We start from the raw sequence: 26,497 nt of genomic DNA, 5'->3' as shown, positions 1-26,497 counted from the left end.
CCATAAAAATCCACAACTGGAGCATGAAATTTTAAATTTAATATGTTTAAAACAAGGAAAATGGTAATAAAGCACCTTCTTTATATGAAGTAATCTGTCCTATAGAGATTGAGAATGTTAAGTAGATGACTATGTTATCAATGCCTGAGTGGGTTTCTCCCTCCTGGGTAAGTGCAGTAATTTGAACTAACTGAACTAATAAAGCTGAAGCAGCCAGCCCAGGCCCTCCTCTTTCTTAATGTCCAGGATATGAGCTGGGAGACAGTCCTCAGAGGACGCCAGCTCATGCAGCAGCCACCTTCGGAAGCATTCAATGTGCTCCAAAGTTAAATGCTACAAAGATGGACACTCACAAGATTCTGTGTGTCTTCACCTGAAAGGACATTAGCTATAATGCATTGTGCGAAGCCTGAGAGAGAAAGGAGGATTCAGAAAGCTCCATCGACTTATCTTATATGCTCACTGAATGGATGGAGAGATTTAAAATACCTTGAAATTGGGAGTTCAATTTTAGTTTCATAAAAATCAGAATTTTTGATTAAGAAATATAGACAAAACTTGTTCACAAAATATTATTCCATACCCAGTCAAAATTTATATGCAAGGTCAAGCTACTTTTACTTACTACTAGGGTAAAATGAGACTAAAATGTTAACAGGTAGAAGATTAGCTGTGCGTTCAAATCCCTCCAAGCAGAACGTGGTCCACACCGTTGGATAGAGGTTTCAAGTCACAGCACCTTTTCCTTTCTGCGGTCTCTACACAGGTCATCTGATCACTTAAGCACCTTGACCAAAGGACATCATGACTGGGGACAGAAAAATGGAGCCAGCAATCTTGAGAATTTAAAGATGTTACACCATAGTTTTAAATTTCTACACTTAAAACTCCTGGGTAAAATGCATCTTTGGCAGTACTGAAGAGTAGACTTTCTAAAACCTAAGCTTTTAGGAATGGCATGGTTAAGAGCTAACAGCACATGCTTGGAGCAGATGACTGTTTGAATCCTGGTTCTCTAACTTATAAACAGTGTGAAATTGAATTTATTATGTAATCTCTCTGTGGCTCAGATTCCGTATCTCTAAAATGGGGATGGTAAGGGATGGTAACAGTACCATTCTCTTAAGGTTGGAAGGTAAAATGGGATAACATACTTTAAGCATCCAGGAAAGAACCTAGTGAACACATCCAGTAGTGCTCACCATTATCATTCTAATTATTAGTAATGTAATATCACTATACTTTATGTTACTGTTAATACTGCCATGACTTTTCCACACATACTCAGAAACCCATCATGTGTGGGTGACCATGAAAAGAGCTGAGCACGGCTAACGCCCTCTCTCTACCAGCTTAGACACAGAGAAACCAGATGAAAAGTGGACAGATGAACAACCCAAGAGTATCCTTTATAACAAATGGCACAGTTCTCCCCACCTAAGAACCATCACGAACTGTTCTGGAAACCCAGTAGAGAACCCCAGCAGTAAGGATGGGCTCCTGCAGGGCCACACATACCCCTTGCTCGTCCAGTTTCATGAGCTGCTCCGTGACTTTGGGCGTGTTGAAGGCCAGACGCAGGCACTGCACGTTGAGCTCTGGGATCACGTGCTCCAGCACCTCCTTCAGAGGCAGTCCTCTGGCGGTTGAGTGCTTGGCTGTGGAGGGAATGGCGTCCTCCAGGACAGACCCTCTCAGCGTCATGAGCTACAGAAGAGATAAGGACTATGGTGAAGCTTCACTATAGCATGAGATACTGAATACGCCGTGGTTCTGAAGGCCTAGACAGTAGCTCTCTTCCAAGCTATGAAATGACTGGTGGTTGGTCAAGTCAGTGAGGTGGAGGGAGAAAGAATACTCTGGGCATGAAAAATGAGGCCAACATTTCTAAGAACCTCTGAACAAGTTCAAACTAACTCATGATATATTTATTAGAGTATTGAGTTGTTCACTTAAGTGACCAAAGTAGCCTGCCCTTACAGGGATCAGTAAGAGCAAGGTCTCTGCATCACTGCACAGTATCAGGAAGCACACGCACTAAGGGTGGGGAGACTTCCCGAGAGACACTGTAAGAATTCTCAATGTCTGTGGTATACTTTTGAATGAGAAAAGGCAGGAGGGAGGGAAATGCTTTACATCCCCAACATGTGGCTGAGCATAAGCTGCTCATATCTTAGAACAGCAATGACTGCACTGGAGATGCCTTCTTCAAATATTTCTGGCTATTATCAAACACAAACTCAAGCAATGACACCCTCTATTAATAGTGATTTGTTAAAGAAATATAAATTCAGGCATGAGGCCTAAAGTGGTCTTGATTTTCAAAGTGTCATATGGCAAAACTGTTTGTGAATTTAACTGATGTTTGATGGTCTAAGAAATAAAATAGGAAGTAGATTTCCACTTAATAGGGAGGTTGTAAGGTGACAGCTGACAGAGTCCATGTTTGGGGATGTGTGTGGCATTGAACAGGGAGAGACGCGAGAAATACACATACGTAATTGAGGGAAGGCTGTTTCCTGAAGAAAACAAGACAATCTAAAGGCAGAGAAGAAGTGACAGCGGCTCAGGCCACTGGGGAAAACTTCAGGTGACATTAGAAATCGGTTACAGGAAAAGAGAGAAAAAGAAAGAAGGAAGCGAGTAAAAGAATAAAGGAACATTTCTACAAGAAGAAAGCGGCCAAGGAAACATGAGCAGAAGTGCAGAAAAAGGAAAAACCAGTGTCTGAATGGGAGAGGAAGTCAGCTGAGCTGAACCCGAGTAAGGACAGGCAAAGCTGGGCAGTGGAGCTGGGGACAGAGGACAGAGGCACCGCAGCTCAGGGAGGGCTTTGTACACCCCCCCCCCCCAACTCCAGTGTGCAGTCATGCCAGGTGTTCCGAAGAAATGACGTGCACCGCTGGAGAAATTAAGTCAAGACTAAGATGGAATTCACGAGTCGGGAGCTCTTCTCCACCCCTCCCCTGCAAAGGGGCTGCTTCACAGTACAGTAATGAAAACACAGAGTCTGCCTCCTCACGGGGCTACACGCGGGTGGGGAAACGCAACAAACATGCAGGACTTAACGTCTTAAGGGAAGGGCATGGAATCAGATACCAAATGGGAAGAGAGCAGAAAATTCAGACCCATGAACCACCACAGGGCCCTGGGGCTGAGGAGCACACGTCAGAGTGAGAACTCTGGGAGCCCTGGGCACACTTGAGGAGGCTGAAGCCACTGGAGGAGCAAAGCCCTGAAGTCCTTAGAGCCCAGTGGGAAGAACCCAAGTCCATGGAGAGGACAGAGCAGGGGAGTTACCAGAAGGGGTCGGGGAGACTCAGGCATACTGGCTGCTAGGCAGACAAGTACTCGGGCTCTACTGAGAAGGACAGAGAAAGCCAAAGGACTCTGAAGAGATTCCGATTACATTTCATAGAGATCCCCTACTGGTGAAAGGATGCAGAAGCAGGCCTGAGCCGTGGGGATGGAAGTGGTTGAATTCTAGACATACAGGATCTGAAGACAAGATTGCAAAGGTTGCTGCTGACAGACTAAACTGGGGGCCAGGAACACAGAGAGGAGTCAAGTGTGGCATCAGGATTTCTGGCCCAAACAAACAGAATTACAAAAGTGGCCAGGGACTGAAGGTTATTCATGGGACCCTAAATGACAAGTGCAATGGTTTTCTGAAGAACATGTCATTTGGAATTTTCAGTTAAAGGCCAAGAGAAAGGCCTCGCCTGGTGAGGCCTGTAGGAAGAGGGTCAGGCCTGTGACTGGAAGACCAGAGGTGGGAAGCAGAGCCTGGACAGAGTTACAGCATGGGAGAAAGAGCCTAAGGGAAAAGTGGGAGCAAGTGGGGTTCAGGCAGGGGCCTCTGTACTGCACAGGCGCAGGGTAGATGTTACCCCTGGACAGGAAAGAGGCATGCCAGGCAAGATTGGGGGCATCAGTGCAGGGCCTGAGAACAAGGACCGACAGAGAAGACTCTATCTCAACTTTTCACATAGGTAGGGCAGCGACAAGATCATGGTAAAGGCCAAATCACACCACAGAAGAGGGGAGCTAGGCTGGAACTTCAACTGGGAGTGGGGGGGGGGCACACATTGTGGGGAGGGGGCCTTGCTAGAGAGTGAAAAAAGACGGCAACAGACGAACCACTTGGGAATAGGATGTGGGTGATTAAGAAGTCCAGTGGATCTGGGAAGATAGAAAAGGGCTGAATGAGCCATCATCCGCTCTGACACAGGAAGCCCAGGAACACAGGCGGGCTCTTCGCTCCTCCCTGGCCACTGCAAACAACACATTAGATACAAAGGCCTTGCCTTTAAACCCCTATTTTTAATTTCCCCAGAGTTCAAGCTCAGAAACAATTAGGAAGTGAAGCCAAGCCCTGAAACTTGCCTTGTGTTCAATGAAGGAAACAAAGCCAAACGCTCTATTTACACTAATTTCAAAACCACTATTTTCTTGATACCGCAGGGGTATTAGGGCACTGACACATAAGAACAATCTAAAGTGAATTAGGAGCAATACATTGATAACTGGAATAATTACACACATGCTCAGAAAGAAAAGGCAAGAAGAACCTCTGAGCCCCCAACGTGTCCACACGGATTTCTGGTTTAAATGCTTTGTAAGCTATTTTATTTTCTCTTTCTTAAAAGAGAGGTCCCAGCAAGCACTTTATCAGTTCAATTATCTTCCCAGCCCTGGGTCTTCTTTGTTCCAAGAAACTGTGACCTTGTCCTACTGAATGTAATCCCAGCTCCCGCTTCTGCTCCATTTCCCCTGCTGGATTAAGTCTCAAACCTTGCTCACCAACAACTTACCTCACTAGTTCTAAAAATGATGCGGTAGTTATACGGAGATCCATTTTCTTTCATTTCTTCTGGTTTTTCCCTTCGAATGCTCACAGCCACCGGACCAAGATTCTCATCTGCCCCAAAATAGTTCCAGTGTTCTTAGGTAAAATAAGATAAAACAATATTAGAAAATGCATCTAACACTGGAAATCATCACGTTCCATGTGGATTCAAGATCACTTCCCTGGAATTATCAGTAAGTTATAAGCATATTTAATAAACATTATCATCCTTCACTGATATAAACACTAAGGCTACCTAGGGCTTATTCTAGAGGAGACAGTACGGAGGCCTGCTGGGTTCTTACTACGCCACACTCACTATTCTAAGTTCTTCATGTGCTTTCTGCCATGTCCCACCATTTTCATAGGCTACAGTTTATATGCACCGTGTGTTAGGGCTTTTAACATTTTATTTAGACATACAATAGAGTTTGAGGCTCTGGAGGAGCTTTCTCCTGGGTTAAAGTGATAGCCCTGCATGGGAAGGAGAGCCACTTGGGCTCTATGCTCCCAGGCAGCCTATGCCAGGTAAAGGAGCTCAGAGGAACAGGCCTCACTGTGCTCTGGGAGGGTAGGAACCCAGGGTTCTTGGCCTTATCAACAGTTCCCATGGAATGAGACAAACTGGTCACATAACCTAGAGGGTACAGTGGACTTGGAGAACAGGCATCTCCTAGCCAACCAGTGTGCCCTGGGACGCGGATGATTCTCGATGCTCTCAACTGTTCAAGGACCCAAGCCTCAGCATGGCCTTGGTAGGGGTGGGGTAGAGAACTGGGAAAGTTTCCATCTAACAAGAAGGAGTACAGTGGAGGTGGTCAAGGCTGAGTTAACTGGGAGTGGGGAGTGCAGATCAGTGATGGAGTGCTTGCCTGGTGTACATGAGGGCCTAGATCCAATCCTTAGCACTGAAAACAATTACTGACAGAAAATAATAAACTGATACTTACTGGCACTTGAAGATATACCTCTAAAAATTAAAACTGTTGATATGTGCATGAAATGTTCACAGATGAGGAAATCCATACAACACAAAAGTATGTGACAAGCAGAGCATATAACTTAGTTTTCAAACTCCCCAAACATTTGCTGTATGGTTGTTCTATGTCATCCACACGTGACATGACTAATAAGTCATGACATGGTACATTACTAGCATACAAAATGCATATTTAAAACACGTTATTTTCATACAAAATACATACGTATTTGAAAATCCATGAGAATAATAAGAAGTAATTTAGCATATCTAGTCGTATGGTTTTAAAATTTAGGAAATGCTCATGAAAATACTCTGCAAATAAATACAAATGTACAATTATACAAGATAGAGTCAAACACTGTAGGCTCTAAAAATATTATAATCCATGGAAATTCAAAATAAGAAAACACAATGGGAATACAGGCAACAAGCATTTCATACATGGACAACTGGGAAACAATCCATAAACACCACAAATTCAAACACTCACATACACCCTCAAAGCACAGCACAGGAGAGTCCCACTCACAGATTTTTACTCTTACTTTGCACACAACTCTAACCAGCGTGGTTGTCTGGTCTTCCAGCCCACAGCTCTATCCCGGTGCTGACAAAGTCCAGGGTCAGGGCATGCAGACAGCAATGCGATAGGACGACTGACGACGGGAAAACAGGAAGTGGGGAGACAGGAAGAGTGTGAACAAGTCGACAAGAACTTAGAGGAAACAAGACAGCATCGGGAGGGACCATTGACTGAGGAGCAACTACGAAACCCCCGCCATTTCAACCCTCCAGTGCAGAACAATGGGGGGTCTGTCAAAGGGGCCCGTGGACCACACACTGTACTTCCTAGGTCATACACAGTTCACGTGTCAGGTGGGTGGGATTGCTGCTTCAACTGCTGGGAAAATTCACAAAGACACAGCACTCCAGATTCGTCATCCGTAACCTCAACCTTGAGGCTTTCTCCTTTAGCCTGCCCTGGTCAGCTCTCTGCTTCTGCAGGGCTAATGCTTCCAAAGGTGCCTGCCCCTCACTCCTTCCACGCAGCGAGCACTAATGCTGTCAACAGGAAAGCAGGGAAGCAAATGCACAGCCCGCCACCCTGATGCACACGGATTCACTTTAGCCAGACTCTCATCCCCCTCCATCCTGGCCTCCGCTCACTCTGCACCTCCAGGAACAGACACACATGTGCCTCCCTCCCCACCTGTTTATCTGTAACTGATTCCTCTCTAGCTGCTCTTTCCCAGTACTCCATCCCTAGTCACCCTTCAAAACTAAACAGTCCTTTCCTCGTTCTCCCACCGGAAACTTCTGTTTAGATCTTCACTTTAGATCTCTGTAGCTCACTTCCACTACATGGCTGCCTCAGAGTGAGAACAACCAGAGCCTTTTTTTTTTTCCACTTTGTTCAAACTCTGGAACATCTAGTACAGATGGTCATTTTTTTAAAGAACACTCTTACTCACTGACTAATATGAAATCACCTTCTTCTGATTATTCTTCAACCACTTTGGCTGTTTTTGCTTGATTTTATTTCTTATTCTTGAATAACCCATTCATTCCCAGGTTTCCAAGTGCTAGTTCTATGTGAACCTTCCCATGGGAACTAGACAGCACTCCTAGCTACCCGTTCCAGCACCCACCACATGCACCCAGGTGCCTGCACGCCCTCTGACTCGATCCCCTAGCCATCTCTCAACTGTCTACTGTCTTGCCCATGCTCAGTGTACTCATGTTTGCCTTATTTGCTGTCCTCCAAGTTCACAGGGCAGCTAGACACTCCTTTTCAAATGCGATTCTGGCCAATCACCCCGAAGCTTTAAATCCACGCATGGGTTCTCAGAGGCCTTGGATATTTTTCATGGCTTCCTTAAAAGTCATTATAACCTGTCACTAGCTGGAGCCATTCTAGACCCAGACTTCTCACAGCTGAGGGCCATTTAAACTTCTTCAGGTGTCCAAACTCCCACGACCATACTTCATTTGACTTTATTTTTGACATCCCTTTATTCGGTCTCACCTGGAATGCCCCTGAGGCGTCTTCTAAAAGAACAGTGGGAAAGTGGAGTGCACTGGAGGAATTTACAGAGTAAAACTAGTACTTTGAAAGTATTAAGAATTCCCAACAGATCAGTGAAGACAAATATTTCATATATCTCAAAGATAAAGGTGTAGAAGCATTATAAAACAAAAAGCACCAATTTAAACATCTTTTGTATTAATTGGGAGATAAAAGTATTATTTTAAAAACAAACTAAACCCTATATAAAATAAACTATAATAAAACTAGAGACTAAAAATGAAAATTACATTTCTTTTTGTGCGTGTTTTCCCATCTATTTCTGAGTCGCGCTTGGGGAACGGGCTAATCGTCAACGAATTTCAAACACTTTCCTCAGACTCCATCTTCAAACACACCCATCTCTGGTCTGATAAGACCAGAGATCTCTTTGAATTTCCATGCCTCTTTATATAGACACATGATTTTAAAAACAGAAACAAGGAATTCTAGCTATTATTTCGATTGCGGCGTCTTGGTCAGTCTCCATCTATGTCAGTTCCACTGGTACAGACAGAGGTTCTGGTGTGGTTCCCAGAGGATCAGACTCTGCAAGTTCAAAAGGTCTCATGCCGTGAAGGAAGTACACAATAAAAGCCATGTCGATACACAGCCCCCCCTTTTTGCCTATGGAATTATGGGAACAGAAGTAAACCTCTCATGCAAACAAACACAAGTTCCCTCAATTCACATCCTAATGTGATGCACTGTCCCCAGGAGAGAAGAGCTTACTTAGTTCACCAAGCCAACATAAATTGAAATTTAGATTTCAGATTTTGATCTCAAGACAAATGTGCCAGATTCTACCTGTTCAGTCTAGCCTCTGGCTATGTCTGGCTCTGTCCATCCATTTCAGTATCTTCCTCTCTGCATCCCAGCCTTGGCTCCAGGATGCATAAATTATAATAACTAAAATTTCTTCCCTTCTTATCAGCCATCAACCTCCACTCTTGTCAAGAACAGACAGGGAGCCTTTCCAGGAAGATGCACAGTTGGCTCTGCCTTTCTTCTGGGGTGGGAAAATGAGACAAAAGGAAAGCAAAGGAGGACACTGGACAGGGAATTCAGGGTGAACAAAGTTAGAGGAAGAGCAGAGAGCATGGGGAACTGCAGACCTGAGTGGAAATGCTGCTGGTGGATGACTTAACAAGGGCACTACATCACCAACCACAGCAGTATTGTAGAGTCAGCACAACGACATGAAGACCCAGCACACCATGGTCGTACTTTTAGAGGCATGGCAACGGGAGTTTCTGGACAGGCACAAGCACAAATCGCAGCACCAGAATCCGGCATATCCACTAATGACATCAAAGCTCATTTTCTTAGCAATTATAATTGCACTGTCTTCCCATAAGTCTCCAAAATCTTATAAACAGAAAAGAGTTAAACACATTTGGTGGCCAGAGGGACGTGCTATTTATTTAGAGCACATGTTCTGCTTACTCCTGATTTGCAAAGTGTGTGTGTGTGTGTGTGTGTAGACTTATTAGTGTCATCCCATAAGACCGATTACTCCCAATCTTCACTGCTCATAATGAACATTCTAATAGATGTTTATCCTCAAGTTTTTTTTGTTTGTGTATGTGTGGTGTACATGTGTGGAGGTATGCTCACATGTATGTGGGCACATATGCTGTGTGTGAATGCATGTAAAGGCTGATGTTGGTTATCTTCCAAGATGGCACACCATCTAAGTATTGAAGCAATGTCTTTTGTTGTACCAAGAGCTGGCAATTTGGCTGTATAGCTAGCCAGCTTGCCCAGGGGATTCCCAGGCTCCACCTCGGTGGACTGGGATTATAGGCAGGCCACCAAGCCCACTGATGCTTTACATGGTTTCTGGGGAGCCCCACTCAGCAGCCGACACACCAATTACAGAGCCATGTCTGGAGCCCCTAAAGTTTTCTTATGGATTATGAAGTCTAACAAGATAGTACACAGAACACTCAGGAATTCTACTGTTTCTGGGACATTCCATATAAAGAGATTTATTTATGGTCAGCACATTCACAATTATAACAAGTATTTGACATTCTTAAAGAGAGGACAGGTGAGTAGTTGAAGACTCTAGTAACTGCATCAAATACAGGCACTCCATTTGTGCCTAAGCTATGTGCACACACATGTGCAGTCAAAAAAGCCATGCCTGGCATTTTAACTGTAAAGGAGGAAAGGAAAGCCAAGCCACAAGAGTGAGCTTCTACCGCAGTTTCTGGATTGTTCATGCTGGTTTCACTGTTGTCTGTTTATTAGTATTTCAGTTAAACAGTTCCTTAGGGACATGGCACTTGCAACTGAGAATTATGAACAGTTAAGATATACCTTAATTTTTACTCAATGATTTACAAAATTATAATTTATGGCCTAATATTTATATATAATCATCAACTTAAGATTTTAAATGTGGGGGAGGCACTGCCAGCCGCCGCCATGACAAGCAGCATGTGAAGATGCCGGTAAGCCACGAGCCACGTGGCAAAGTATAGATTTATAGAAATGGGTTAATTTAAGACATAAAAACAGTTAGCAAGAAGCCTGCCATGGCCATACAGTTTGTAAATAATATAAGCGTCTGTGTGTTTATTTTATAAGTGGGCTGTCGAACTGCCGGGGCTTGGTGGGACCTAGAGAGAAAACTCCAGCTACAAATGGTGCCCAACGTGTTGGCAAGAGTTTCCACCTAAAACGTGAATAAGAAGATTCTAAAACATAGCTAAAAACAGTTCCTAGTTGTCTCTTTCAAGCCAGCGGCAGCCTGCGTGTTTGAGCTACTATCTACTATGGCGGGTTCCTGGCGTGTGCGCTCCACCTGCAGTATGGCGGGAATGAGGCCTCTGCAAGTGGCACATTAAGCTGCGTGGTGGATTTAGCCTTTGCTAGTACAAAACAAAAAGAGGTTTCTGGGCTACACACTGCTTTGATAGAAGCATAGACCCACTATTTCTGAGAGTTGATGGCTCCCAGAGCTGGCAGAAAACGTACCACTGCCATGTTGGGAAGCTCAAGTGGGCGGAACCAGCAGCCACAGCGCCGTTTCAGTCTTAGAATGCTGCAGTTTAAAGCAATAGGTTCACAATAAGACTGATTCAGATAAAACAGTTTACAACGTGTGTAAAAATGTATGTAGGTGGGCTGGAGAGATGGCTCAGAGGTTAAGAGCACTGACTGCTCTTCCAGAGGTCCTGAGTTCAATTCCTAGCAACCACATGGTGGCTCACAACCATCTGTGATGAGATCTGGCACCCTCTTCTATGTACATAATAAATAAATAAATCTAAAAAAAAAAAAAAGAACAATGATACAAAGCATGAAAAAAAAGAAAAAAATGTATGTAGGCTTGAAAAAGAAAGAAAAAGGAATATATACAATTATATAAACAAATAGATAGTTTTTAAAAATAAAGTCTTGAAAGAAACAGTAAAGGTAATAAGCCACATAAAGATGGCTATCACACAGAGAATCTGGATTATGTTCTCTTTGATATTTGTAACTAAAAAAAAAAACAACAAACCATTTGATTGTAAAAGCTGTTGAGTTATGCCAAAATGTATACTTTAAAGGTACCTTGACTTCAAAATCTAGATGTAAGGATATGTTGCTTTGGAAAGGAGGCTCTGCTTTTGTTTCCACAGAAAGCCAAAGGCTATGGATTTGTTCCAGATTAAGATACATCAGGTTTGACCAGCCAAACCCCCAGAATGGTCTCCAATGACACCATGGCCCAGATGATGCAACATCCAAAACAGTTTCAAGACAACTGGCTCAAATGATATACCCTCACGGACTACTTTGTACAGGTGAAGAGATGAGCTCCACTCTCTATTGGGGACAGAGGACCAGGGGCCACTGTACAGGTGAAGAGATGAGCTCCACTCTCTTTTGGGGACAGAGGACCAGGGGCCACTGTACAGGTGAAGAGATGAGCTCCACTCTCTATTGGGGACAGAGGACCAGGGGCCACTGTACAGGTGAAGAGATGAGCTCCACTCTCTATTGGGGACAAAGGACCAGGGGCCACTGTACAAGCCCAAACTGGAATCATCTCACCGTTGCTCATATCTCACATTTTATTTTGGGTTCCTAGTTATGCTGCTGTCATTACAGGTTCCCTCTATGAACTTCGACCTTTAATATTTTCATTCACTGGAGAATCTGAACGAAACTAGGAAGGTGCCTGAGTAGAACACAGGTTTCTCTGAAGCTCTTTCATTTCTGCCTGGGTTGGGTCCAATCAGTTCCTGTTTTGCTTTCTTACTATGAATATTAACATTGGAGAAGATAGAGCTAGAAGAACTAAATACTGTAAATAGCAGCAGCAGAAATGAAAGTGGGAAGCAGCCTGCTTTTAAAATGAAAGCTACATTGGCAGAAGTGGAGGTAAGAGCAGGCCAGCTGTTTAAAGAAACTTTCTGAGAAGTTTGCCACTTGAAAGTCTCTCTGTCTCATCCCCCAGGGCTTATTCTAATTGTAAGGGCAGAGCTTCCATGAGAACTAAGTGCCCAGGACTGGACACCATAGTTAAAAGGTCAGGGAACCAATGGGGACATCTGCACAGGGCTGCCACACGCCAGGGTTCTGTCCCGAAGCACAGCACTGAGCCTGTGATTACTGATGTGCACGAGTGAGTGCCCACACTTAGGAAATGCTCGGGATTCTGAGGTTCCAAATCATCTCTCCACAGGTAACTCTCGAAAATGGAGTGGTGGACATGGTGGTATTCCCCACAATCCCCACACCTGGGCACATGCGACAGGAGGATCAATGGTTGAGACACTGAAACCTTGTCTAGAAAGGACAGAGGGAGGAAGACGGGGAGGATGGAGAGAAAGTGGAATAGAGTCTTGCTGCTTAAAACATTTTTGAGGAATGGAGATCTATCTCAGTGGGTAGAGTGTCTGACTAGCAATCTGAAGTCTCTGGGTTCAATCCCTAGAATTGCAAAAATCAATCCATTAATCAACCAATCAACCAAAACAAAACAGAATTTACTTAAGCAGGCCCCAACAGTCTCCTTACTTGCTACAAAAATGGCAAATTTTATTATTATATTGACCTTAATAAACTGCATCAAAATGATCATAGCAAAAATATAAAGAAAACTATTTAAATAAAGGGCAAATGAATAACAGGATCATGAGTGTTCTACTGACTGCCATCAGCCTATGGCAAATGTCTAACAATTATCTTTCAAAAATTACATTTCACAATGTTAAAAAAAAAGTGTATCAGTTCAAAGTAGCTAAGAGAATGCTAGAGTTCAGATGTAGAGAATCCATTCGCTTGTGTATGCCAATCCACAATAGTGAAAAATCAGACTCGGTGAGGATGCCTATGCCTACAGACATCAACTGGTAGTTGGTTTACTCCCACAAAACCACCATAAGCACACAGTTCCTTGAAGTCTTGTTTCTTGAAGAGAAAAGAAAAGGAACCTCACAAACCAAGGGTCTGGAGAATAATAGCAAAAGGCCACATACACAGGGGACTCTCAGCCATCGTACCCAATGCTATAACAGGACACCCCAGTCGCTCAGCTCATACTACACAGCAGCACCAAACATTCACTTCTAAGACATTTCCCAAACAACCTAATCTGTGGTCCTGATCGTTGAGGTGAGTTTGGATTGCTGTGGTTCAATACATCCCCAACGTGTCCCACAGAAACAAGAGTACCATGGTGACTGGATGAGCTCTGGGCGAGGGCCTGAGCCTTGGACGGACAGTCAAGGCTCCTTGACGGGCAGGAAAGAAAGAAATGCTGCAGCAGGGGCTGGTGGGAGGACGGAGGCACACCCGCGGTTACAAGTGAGGGTTTCTACCCTGCACCCCGCTTGCTGCCCTTTCACCCCGCATTGACACGTCCTGGTGGAGTGGTCACAACATTTCCCTAGTAGTAGCGCTCAGCCTTCTGTGCTAGGGAGGCCACCTGGGGCCAGAGCCCCTCAGAGCTGCAAGGGAAGAACTCATAAATAGGTACTAAATAGTATACGAACAACCGAGTAAGTAAATAAATGAACATGTGCTTATTTCTATATTCAACACCAGTGCAAGTGTTTAGGGTAGTCCTGCGAATAGAAAATAAACTTTATTTTCTGTATTCCCATACTATTTCCTGTAACAAGCAAGCCTATTTATGCTTTGAAGGGAGTTGTTTTTTATTTCTGTTTTGAGACAGGGTCTCTCTATATAGCCCTGGCTGTCATGGAACTCACTACAAAGACCAGGCTAGCCTAGAACTTAGACCTGCCTCTGCCTCTGCGTGCTGGATTAAAGGTGTGTACCACTGTATCCAGCTCTAGTTATACTTTCCGTCTGAATCTTTTTTTTTAAAGTTGGCTCTTTTTCTGGGTAGAGAGAAGCCTCTGTGAGGGCCTCAAGCTCCTCTATCTGCAACAGCCATTGAGAGGCAACACTGATTTCCATTTAGGAAGAACTTGCTGTTGGTTCAGCCTGCAGGAAAAGCAATTAGCTGAGTCTTTGGCCTCTGGATCTGTGGCAGTTAGACAGCTGAGCTACAGTCTGCCAAAGCAGCCCTTAGTTGGTACCTGAGCATGAGGCATAGGGGTGTGGCAGGAAGTGGTATGGCCAGGCATTTGTCCCGCTGTTGGGGACTTTCCTGATGTTCTTTCTCCATTACATTGGCTAAGATGTTTGTTAATATGAACCCTGTCGGAAGCTCTTCTGGCCTAATTCTGCCTCCATTCCCCTTTTCTCTTATGCCGCCTCACTGGCTGAAGGGTTCTTCTCCACATGCTCTGCTTCTCCACATGCTCTGCTTCCTTTCCCTTCCGGACTCTACAGGTGTCATCACCAGGCCCCAGCCTGTCTGTTCCTTTCTTATCATCTGCTTATCAGACAACCTGACTGGCTAAATGAAAGACAGTCCTGGCAAAGGCTGGATTCTGAACAGGGAAGGTTGTGTATAGCAAGAAAGACTCAAAAATCTACTGCTATAATTCTAACCACAGACAGACAAGAAGGACCTGCAACTATGTATAGGGTTGGTAATGGGGCATAAAGAACCTTAGTTACGCCGGGCGTTGGTGGCGCACGCCTTTAATCCCAGAACTCGGGAGGCAGAGCCAGGCGGATCTCTGTGAGTTCGAGGCCAGCCTGGGCTACCAAGTGAGCTCCAGGAAAGGCGCAAAGCTACACAGAGAAACCCTGTCTCGAAAAACCAAAAAAAAAAAAAAAAGAACCTTAGTTACAATCTACTGAGACTCTAGTCGCCTTTTAAAATGATTGGAGGTTGAGAACAATGCCAAAAAAGGAAGGAGAGCAATGCCAAAAAAGGTCTCAACTTCTGTGGCATGTCAGAGAGGGCAACTCAAAGCCATTCCAGTGCAGGCAGGGAAGAGCCACTAAGACTCAGCAAGAACCGAGAAAGCCTGGAAGGAGAGGTATATGACATGGATAATCAATGCAATTCAATATAGTTTTTGGAAAGGTTTTTGAGGCTACTGATAACTGGGGCATATGGAAAAATCACACTAATGAGGCAGAATAGGAAAACAGAAGCTGAATGTAAAAGCAAATGCATTTGTTATATTGAAGGTTGAATACGTGAATATTAAAATTGGTTATGAGTTTTCAGTAAGTTAGAATACATTAAATAAAATATAGACAAATATACCTGCCATCAAAAGGTAGACATTTGATAAAGTCTGAAAAGAACTTCTGGCATCAAATTCTAAAATAAATCCCTCCTATGGGACTTTCTATAGAAACTATAGAAAATAGGCAGTATTTTCACCTCCGATTTTATTGCCAAACAAACTGCATTTTTATATGAATGGATCTGAAAGGATGGCTTTGAATAAAGCCCTGTGTCTGAGCTGGTGGGGTCTTCTGATGGCCTATCTGATCTATAAGAAAACGGAGGAGAGTGAGTACATGCCCTTCCTGTACCCCATAACCTCTGAGCTCAATCACTTCGTGGGTAAGAGAGAGGCTCTGAATAATGAGGGTCAAGAGGCTGGGGAATCACAGCCAAGGAAGGAGAGAATGCTTGTTTCCAAAGAAGCAATGTGTGTGATGGCCTGGAAGCCTTAAGCAGATAGAAAGATGGCAGCCAGCGGGTACAGGGACACCTGCCTGTATTTCCAGCTACTTAGGAGGCTGAGATAGAAGAGTTGGGCCTAAGAGTTCAGGGCTAGCTCAGGCAACACAGTGAAGCACCACCTCAAATCAAAGAGGTTAGCAAAACATGTACCTAGGCAAGCTTCTCAACAACAAATTCATGCCCCACATTGTAGTAGAATATTTCAAGTCGTGTTACTTTTGTTCATGTTGCATTTGTTTAACTCTCTGAGGCTGTTACTGTGCCTGTCTAAAACACCTGATGGTCTAATAAAGAACTAGCCAATAGCAAGGCAGGAGAAAGGATAGGTGGGGCTGGCAGGCAGAGAGAATATATTGGAGAAGACTGGGAGGAATGCAAGATTTAGCAGCCAGAGAAGGAGGACAACTGCAGGGGCCAGCCACCTAGCTACACAGCAAGCCACGGAGTAAGAGTTAAGATTTGCAGCAGCAGTTAGAGAAAAGGAAAAGTCCAGAGGTAAAAGGTAGTCAGGATAATTTAAGATACGGAAAGCTAGAAACTAAGCCAAGCTAAGGCCAGGCATTCATAAGTAATAATAAGCCTTTGTGTGTGATTTATTTGGGAGTTGAGTGGTGGGCCCCCCAAAGACCAAAGACCAACCTACAACAAAAAATTGGTGCCCAACATGGGGCTAAAGTAAAACAAAAACAAAAACAAAAACGAACCAATAATACCACATTTCTATGAGGGAACATACACTTACACACTTACTTTCAAATGAGTTGGACAACTGGCGTAATCTTAATAAAAACGAATTACAATACCCATGGAAGGTGAAGTTAACTGTTACCTTTAAGAGCACAGTATGCTTGGGAGCACAGTCTTGTTGACTGTACCTGGAAGATTAAATGATCTACCTCAGAAAATTAAAACACAAATAAGCACCCGGAAAGAACCCTTAACACTAAGGAACCTCCACAGGACTTTTCTCAACAACATAAGCAGCCTTAGGGATATTTTCTGTTTGTTCCTTGTACTCTCCTTTCTTTCTGATCCAAGGCCCAGCCTCCTCTATGACAGCTAACTTCTCCAAGGTGCTTGCTCTTGCCCACACAAAAACAAGTCTCAGAATTTAATTGCTGAACTGGGAACTAACCAATAACTGGGATTCTCAATCTATTAAAATAGGCTACATGGCCTCCACCTTCCTCAAATCCCTGTTAGGTCTGCTCACATTAGGCAGTGAATGCAGGCATGCCTGTCCTCCACAACCTCAAAGGTCTTTGTTCACATCTCTTCTAGAAACAATGGAAGACCTAACTCCACAGAGAAATAGACCAGCCATCTGCCAGTTGTTAGCATACACAAAGGCTACATACATGTACCACATAGCCAGGGCAAGACAGTTAATTCTGAAAAACATCAGATAAGCAGGTGACCTGCCTTACCCATAAAGTGTACATGAACACAGAAGAACTCTTGAGAATAGCGGAATACTATGTATTTTAGTGTAACTTATTTGTTAACAGGGTGCATTCAGCTATCTGCGACTAGAGAGTTTAGCTGGGAGTTGTGGAGCTGGTCTGGGTCTTTGGCTTTCAGTGCCCTCTTTTGCTCTGCTAATGACCTAATGACACTCATTTAATAGACTGGAACATAAAACACAGCTCTTGATAGCAAAACAGAATACATCAGTGCAGAAGCTGTCACTGTTGTACAAATAATGGTGTGTGCCATGTTCTAGAGAGCAGCTGTTAAAGATGGCTGACTACAAGATGAAAAGAAAGAGAACTAGCCTGTTGTTTGAATCTTAGATGGTCTTTTAATAAAAAACCCAGAGCCAGGTATCAGGGTGAAAGCTGAAAGATCAGAGCAGCAGAGCAGCAGCCACTAGTTCTTACCTCTACGAAATCCTCAGCCTTAAGAGAGTGAGTTCCTGTCTCCTCATCCCTTATATCCCTTTCTCTGCCTTGCCATATTACTTCCTGGGATTAAAGGCATGTGTGCTTCCCAGGCAAAGGCATGAGATCTCAAGTGCTAGGATTAAAGGTGTGTGCCACCACTGCCTAGCCTCTATGTCTACTCTAGTGGTTGGCTCTGTCTCTGATCGATCCTCAGGCAAGTTTAATAGGGCACACAGTATATCACCACACCAGCCTTTATAGGAATAACTGAAATCTAGATTTTCTCCTCAAAGTGACCATCACAGGGCCCAGCATACTCAACTGTGTGCTTGTGCATGCACATATGTGTTGCATAAAAAGGAAGGTAAGAACAATAAAAATCACTGGCTTAGAGTCGTTGGTTTTATTATTTGTTTTCCATCAGATGGTCTATAATGGCAGTTTCTCCTGGCCACTAAGCAACAGGAAACCTGCCTTACCAGAGCACCTTTATAACCTGGCACCAAGCAATGCCCCATCCTCCCCCCCTCTCCGCCTCTCTCTCTCTCTCTCTCTCTCTCTCTCTCTCTCTCTCTCTCTCTCTCTCTCTCTCTCTCTCACACACACACACACACACACACACACACACACACACTCACACACACACACTTTTAATCACTGTCTCAAAAAATACTACCATCAAAGCAACCCACACACACCTCTCTTCCATTAGTGGAATTCCAGAATACATTGCCTGAATAGTCTACCCCAAGGAAACCTGAAACACACTGTGGGGCCACCTGATGACAGAGCCACCAGCTGGGACAGAGTCCCTTCCTACACGCCATGCTAGCTACAGGCAACACTGGAGTCAGCTACTCCACCTTAGTATCTGCCATCTATGAATCTCCTTGGCACTTTGATGTTGGTGACCAAAGAAAGACTGAACACAAAACTGAATGTTCTCGAAGGAAAACAAGTGAGTTAAACGAATGCCACCCCTCCGCCCAGCATATGGTTCCATCATGTGAACCACAATGACAGGTTCACGGCAGTGTCAAAAGCATTAGGTGAGGAGACCACATAAAGCACGAGGCAGAAACATGGCAAAGCAACTACATCCTCACTGCCATCTAATGCTGGATGAAAAACCCAACAGGAGAGGACAAGAGAAAGCAACAGAAAGAAGAGTATGGATGGCTGATGCTAATGCAAGGGGAAGCGCGGGGCTCCTCTTGTGGTCCAGCATTTATCTAGTAAAACTCAGCCTTTATGGTGGAGTCAAGTGGCCTCTAAAGTTTAAATTGACGAGACAATAATGCTTATAAAAACAAAGTGATATAAAAGGCTTCATCAGCTGAACATGATTAAATATTACACATGATGCTGACCGAGGGAAACAACAATAATAATAGATTATATTTATTATCTAACATATAAATATAATAATAATTACTAATAATAATTTTCCCTGGAAACAGCCACAGTGGAGTCAGGGACACATAAACAGGTGACTGGACTGAGGAGCTGAAGGGTGAGGCGACAAGACACACTAAGGGGCTACAGCCTTGCTGCCAGGGGGACGTTCCTCTTGACTATGCTACACTCTCCACAAAAAGACTGGGGGCAAGAGATGAGAGGCAGGCACAGACCTCACTGAGCCAAAGCCGCATGTAAGAATTGTAAGAATTATTTTAACTATATTTTATTATATTGATATTATATATTATTGCCATCATATTAATTTTACATATAGTTATGGTTTTAAGGAGTTTAACTTCTGTTTCCTGTTATTACTATCATCCTTTGTAGGAAATTATCAATAAGGTAATGAACAGCTCGGCAATCCCAAGGTGTGCAGCCCAAACAGTGCTCTAAGAAGAGCAGGCATACTCTGACTTCCCTTGGACGGACCTCCTGAATCAGCCACTCCCTCACTGTCCCTGGCACCAGGCTGACAGGTGCCAGCGGCATGAGCTGGCCACCTCTTGTACCCACACAAGCTTTCCGCTCCCACCAGCTGGACTTCATGCTGGAAGCAGAATTCACTGCATCTTCCTAGAGCTGCTGAGGCCAGCTGACTTATTTTAATTATGAAGCTTAATTATGGAAGCTGACTAAATGAGCATAAAAGATAAATACAGTTTCTATGAAAGCTAAACTGATGGCGTGAGAAAGACTTTCCAGAGGCAAGTCACTAAGGAGAAAGCTGTGGGTTAGATGTGGCACATGAGCTGAAAATTAGGGAATTACAAACAGACTCGGTGCTAGAGGACATCACTAGCTTGTACCGTTAATAAGAGGTAGCATTCAAAGCAGAACCAGTGTCAGCTAGGTACCTGGACCCACAGGAGCAATGTCTATTTATGTTGTAAATCCCTCCGGTATATATACCTGCTTTAACGGGTATTTTCAATTAAGGAGTAGCACTTCCACTGGTTGGAACTGGGGTATTTTCTATGCTCCAACACACCAACTGCTGGATTGGGGCTTCTGAGTTTAGGAGGGTCTATGAATCAGTGAGAGGACTCACTTTGGACTCTAGGTATTTAAGTTCTGATTCCACACCTTTGAAAGATAAAAATACTTAGAAGGTTCCCCTTTCCTTTCCTCTCGCATAACAGAGGTGCGGGAAGAGTGGTGAAGAACATGGCTGTCCCTCATAGAACAAAGGAGTTCAAGGACAGCCTAAGCCCCGGTACGCGCCTCTGGAAACCATGATTGACAACTCATCATCTCCTCATGGGCATTAAGAGTTAGAAATCAAAACTGTCCTATGAAAGGCTTAGCACAGTGCCTAGTCACACATGCTGAAAACTGTTCATGTCAAATATTATTACACTATCCAGTGAGAAAGGAAAAAAACTAGTGCACAAATAAGATAAAGTGTGCTCACTTATATGTTAGACTCCAAGTCAGTGTCGATGACAGGTGGAACAAGATGGCTTCTCAGAGACATAGGAACACCTCAGAAAAGCTCAGAAAAATTCCGAGGCGATAGAGTAGGAGTTCTTGGTTAGAGGTAATTTACCACCAAAGCAACATTTGGCAATACCAGATACATTTTAGTCTGTGTTCACTGGTGGGTAGAGGCAAAGAGAAAACCTATTGGCATCTAGGAAGTAGTGGCCAAGGATGTTAATCTTACAGGGTACAGGACAGTGTCCACCTTTACAAAGAACTCTTAGTCCCTGAACACCAAGTTGGTGATCTGAGAAACCCTCTGCCCTCACGTGCAAAAGAAAGATCATTTCTAAAACTGAACTTCAGAAAGTTACTTTGAAAATAAAACTGGGATATCCATTATATTGATTCCAGAAGCCATGTTGTAGATACTTAGGAATAAGAGAGATTTGTGTTTGGTGATAAGACACAATTCTTTTACCAGTAAACCTTCAATAGTGTCTCTCCTACAATAATCTTAAAGACACTGAGAGTCTAGAGTGAGCGATTCAATAAGCTGGAAGGAATTCTGCATCTGAGGGCAAACTTCACTCAGGAGAGTGAAGCTAAGTAACATTTCAGACCCTCCAACAGAAGTCGGCAAGCACAACCTCACTGGAGGAGTTGAAAAACAAGAAGCCCCCCCACCCACACACACACACAGCTTCTTCATCCAGCTGCAGAGAATGCTGACTAGTCAGAGGGCAACAGTGTACAACGACCATCATGCTTCTAGTTTGGGTGCCTGGGTGACACGTGGAGTCCTCAATTTTAATGCCATTCCAAAAACACTAGGAAATTGATAAAGAGCTCATTTATACTACTTTTCAAAAATCATCCTGCTTTTCTTAAAAGTACAAAATAAGACTACATGATCTCAGATGTGCAAGCATGCATGCATGCATGCATGTGCACGCGCGCGCACACACACATACACACACAGACACACATACACACACACACACACACACACACACATTTTTAGCCTACCACCTCTAAGAAAAACAAGAAAACAAACCACCAACACATTGAGGTTAAGGGCAAATCTCCACCTTTAGTGCCTTTTCTACTCAAATTAAAGGCCTACACTCAAGTCTTGCCTGAGAGTCTCATTGGCTCTGAGACTTTAATCACAATGAATTTTGTTTTTTACCAGAGGTCCTGTGAAAGGGATAGAAATATATTGTAAGTTTGATTTAAAAAAAAAAACTCAGGAGGTCAAAAAGCTCTAAAAAATGGAGGAGAGTATTAAAATTGCTTTTAATTAAAAAAATGTATCTAACAGAGTTTCTCATATATATATCCCCAAAGATGACATAGCAAGTCAACGAAACAGAATTATACTCATTAAATCAATGAGTTTTAACTTAAAAAAAAATCCTGATATTTAATTATGACATTTCAATATCCAAAGGGAGAAAGAATTAAACCCAAAATGCAAAGAAATAAATCACAACAAAAAAGCTTTTGAAACATTTTAGCCATCAAGACAAAGAATCCATGCATGTCTCACGTCACACTGCTAAAACTGTCAGTATATGTATTCTGTCTTTTTTTTTCTATGAGTAGAGCAAAATGAAAAAAATTGAAATAAACACCAACTCACCCTTCTGGTAGAAGAATTTCCTATAATAGTATGCGCCGAGATCCACGTGTTCCACGGTGTACCTCTTCCCCCTGTCTAGGTGCAACATCAAGCTTTCCTTGGGCACTTCGAGAACCGCCACTCCTGCGTTAGTACAATGAGAGCTGAGGCTGGACTCAAAGGAGGCACTTTCACACCCACTGAAGGAGCCAGAATTTGACTTGGACAGGCTGATCTTCCTCTCGCCTTCCCCGCCAATCTCATTCCGAAAGTACGGACAGCTCAGGACCAGTTCGTTGCTCTTGTCGTCTCCTTGGTCCATGCCAAGGCTTCCTTTGGAATTCAGGTCCTCCGTGCTGCCCATAGGAGAGCTGAAGCTGGCGGAGTGAGACAGAGGGCCAGAGACCAAGGAAGCCACAGCGGCCGCCGAAGCTCCTGTGGTCGTGTTTCTCCTCTTGATCACATTGTGCCTGTTCAGAATGGCTTCATTCAAGTCAAACAAGATGCTCTGGACATCGTAGTGGGCAAAGCACTTGGGGCATGTCCAGGGCCTCACAGAGTCTTCTGATCTGTTGTCTTCAAGGTCCGACGACTTCCCGAGTTCTTCACCTTTGGCATTGCGTAATTTACGAAAAATGGACGAGTCTCCAGTTTCAGACTTAGAGCGTCGCTTGAGTGGTTTTTCCCTTTCCTTGAAGAGCCTGAGGTTCTCTCTCTGTGAGATGGGCCCATCGATCACATCCAAGGAGAAACCAGATCCCTTGCCCCCACCAGTGATGAGGAAGTCACTGAGTTTGGTTGGAGTTGGACCTCGGTCAGATCTGTCATCTTTGTAGCCCTTTAACAAATCGAAGAAACTTTCTCCAGATGTTCCCTGCTTGTCGATTGAAGATGTGCTACCATATTCCCTGTGCAATGACGGCCCCGACTTGTAGGTGGGGGAGATACATTCATCAAAGCTATCCACATCAAGCTCACTTATGGTGATATCGCTGTTGCTGCGCTGCCGGATTCTACGAAGGGCTTTTCTTGGGGAACTGGGGTAGGCTTCAGGCATGAGGAATCTGGAGTCCATGTTCTCCGCTGGCCCTGTCTTGTTCTTCAGGGTGTTCTGTATGCTCTTCAGCATGGCTGAGTCATTGGAATTGAGGCTAACAGAACTCCCCTGACTCACAGGACTGCCTTTGGAGGACAGGCTCTCAAGGCAACTTGAGGTTTCTATTTCCTGGCTTGAACGGCTGGATTCTTTTACGTTTTCCTTTCTTGGAGGCCAATCTGCAATTCTTGCCCTAACCCCCATCTTGGGGACCCCGGGGGTTGAGGTTATATGGTGAGGACCTTCACTTCGAGGGGGCCCTACTGCAGCCATGACTGATGATCCTAAGCTGCCATTTTGGGACCGGAAGCGACGCATGTAGAAGTCATCAGTGTGAACTTTGGGGGTGCCATCTGTGCTGATAACAGAGGCTCTGTCAGCAGTGACAGGCCTTTCCGTCTGCGACCGCTTCAAGCTGGTCATGGTGTAAAGAGCAATCACTTAAATTCCCGCAGAAAGGATCAGCATGTTTGTGTTTTAAATGTGCATTTCTGCTTCAGAGAATGGCTTCCAGGAAATACAGCAGTCGTGTTGAGATCTTAAACCTTTTCATTTAAGACGTTAAATGAAGCCTAGTTTTCAGACCACTGAGAATCCAGATCTTCCAAACATTGTAATCCACAATAGTTCCTGTGCTTCACTCTAAGAGAAGGCTTCCTTCAGCCAAGACTCTGTGGTCGCCATAATCCCATGCTCCCCCTAAAGAGAGGAAGACAACCTGAATTAACACTTGACAAACACATTTAAAATAAATATGCAACTGCAGGAATCAGACACTTGGACAAAAGACTTAATACTGGATTGTGGTGCACAGTTCCAAAATCCACATTTTTAATAAAGCAGATATAAAAAGTAAAAACAGTTAATAAAACCCATCAATTACACTGAAAGGAGGGCTATGAATACTTCAGCTTAGCTGAACTGTTTCATAAAGCTGGGAGGGTACCAGGTTGTTCTAGGGCATCGCGGCTCCTAACTGCAAGCAGAGACTTTCGCTTCCATGACCTCTAATAATGTAGACATCATGCCCCTGTGCTCACCAGAAGTTTGAGACAAAACCAACCTAACCAGATAATTAGAGCGATGCAAGACAGCCTTCTGAGAACGCTAAAAATTCAACATGATTTTTATCGATTATGCTACAACTCACTTTTTAAATTCCTTTCATATTTCAAATCGATACTTATTTCCCTACAAAAGCTTGCCATAGCTGGCGAGAGCAAATATACACACACTGCACAGAGAAAACAAGCAGCGTTTCCTGGAGCCATCATACCCACCAACATGCTGCTGTATTTTCCTCCACTTTCTTACTTACCCACATGAAGAACATTGCAGAAGCAGCCCGGCACTCACCTCCACCTTTTCCCGGCTCTCCTTACTTTCATCTACTCTCGGAGCTGGAAGTCTTCCGCTAATTCACAAAATGCCTGCATTTCCTTAAGCAGCGCAGCCTCCTCCACCCCATCAGTGCTAATTTATGACGATGACAGAAACCAAATGCTGCTCTGGGCAGCCTGCTCCATGTCCTCCACCAGATTACAGAGAACTGTTGCCATCCTTCCAGGTGACGGGCAGGAAGACGAACTTCCTCATGAGCTCGTCAGGCTGGAGACGGCAGGCAGGGTCTGAGCACAGACTCCTGCATGGGTGCGTACATCCTGAAGAGAGGCAGAGGATCCTTTTCCAGCATTCCGCAAATTACACAAGAGGTGGCCTTTAAATTCTTGCCAGATACATGTTTGGAAGGATGCTGCTGAACCAGCACCGAGCTGACAGGGTGGCATTGTCTACAAATCACACTCTGACACTGAGGAGGACCGCACACTGCATGCTGCACTCAATGGTAACAAGCACTTACTTCCACGATAATTAAGCATCTCGATAGTCAGCTTCCTGCCTCCAAGGCAGCCGGCTTTCATTCCTCCAGCAGCACGCAGAATCAGTTTAGGAGACTCGTTGCTATTTAAAGCCGGAACATTTAGGGGTGTTTCAAAAATGCTCCCTGCCTGCAGACTGCAGGGCTCTTGCAGGATAGGTCTGGATAGCTGGTCAGATAAATGCCCATTGTTTCCATTCACACTCCTCTTACCATGTTTTATAAAAGGGATAATGGTTTTGTACTGCCATCTAATTAAACCTGGCTTTTAAGCTTTCTAGATACTTCTACAGCCAGACCGTTATGATTTCCCATACATTCCAGAACTTTACATGCTGCTCTTTCAATTGCTAGCCTTTAGGTAGAACAACGTGCTAACTGTTGCTTACAGCAGCAGCCAGGGCCAGCACCAGTGCCCACAGCTGTGGTTCAAGAAGTAATCCTTCCAAAGTGGAGGGGCAACCAACCAACTGGACCATGACAGCGCCTGCCTGCCTGCCTTACACAACAACAAAGGGGGAATTCAAGAAAGTAGCTCTCAAGCTACACTAGCCTAAAATAATTCTTAAGAGTCGGGTGTTTTCAGTATTCTCAGAGACTTACAAAACCCAGATAAGTCGTCTTCCATTCCATTTCTACAACATCCAGCCCCTAAAATGCCAGTTTCATGACAATCAAAGCTCATTCTTGCCACATTTCAGTTCTTTTTAGAAAATGGCTTATCACGGAACCAACCCCTCCCCCACTCTTCCTTTTGAGGCAGGGTCTCTCTCAGTAGTCCTGGCTGGCTGTGAACTCACCAGGCCCTTCCTGCCTCAGCTTTCCAGGTGCTTAGATTACAGGCACATGCCACCAAACCCCGCTTGCAAAACTGACATTTTAGAGACAGGTGACGTCATATCCATGATAGGAACAAACTGAACGCTGGAGCTGGCACACAAGACAAAACCAAGCCGGGAGTGCTGAGCCTCCACCATCAACGGCTTCTTTTTCTGTGTCATCTCTCGTCTCATTTTTAAAGATTTATCGTTTGTACGAATGCATTTTTTGCCTGCACATGTGTGTGTACTTTGTGAGTCCCCGGAAAGCAACACATTCCTTGGAACTCGAGTTACAGAGAGCTGTGAACGTCCATGTGGGTGCTGGGAATCAAATCCAGGTCCTCCTCTGC

At 44.2% G+C, this 26,497-nt stretch overlaps 1 protein-coding gene across 18 annotated transcripts in view; it reads right to left on the bottom strand.

The window, feature by feature from the left end:
* Window positions 1–26,497, bottom strand: part of Sipa1l1 (signal induced proliferation associated 1 like 1) — a 309,410-nt gene that overhangs the window by 88,190 nt on the left and 194,723 nt on the right. For all 18 annotated transcript variants that reach the window (XM_076550988.1, XM_006973074.4, XM_076550983.1 and 15 more), the window contains 3 exons: window positions 22,373–24,146; window positions 4,815–4,945; window positions 1,519–1,707 (listed from right to left, as the gene is read on the bottom strand). In XM_076550988.1, the coding sequence (XP_076407103.1) occupies window positions 1,519–1,707; window positions 4,815–4,945; window positions 22,373–23,870 (1,818 nt within the window). In that variant the 5' untranslated portion in view covers window positions 23,871–24,146. The remainder of the gene's footprint in view (window positions 1–1,518; window positions 1,708–4,814; window positions 4,946–22,372; window positions 24,147–26,497) is intronic.

Source organism: Peromyscus maniculatus, chromosome 14 (assembly GCF_049852395.1).
Source record: "Peromyscus maniculatus bairdii isolate BWxNUB_F1_BW_parent chromosome 14, HU_Pman_BW_mat_3.1, whole genome shotgun sequence".
Classification (NCBI taxonomy): domain Eukaryota; kingdom Metazoa; phylum Chordata; class Mammalia; order Rodentia; family Cricetidae; genus Peromyscus; species Peromyscus maniculatus.
Note: the sequence above shows the minus strand (reverse complement) of the source record. Positions and strands in the feature narration are given on the sequence as shown.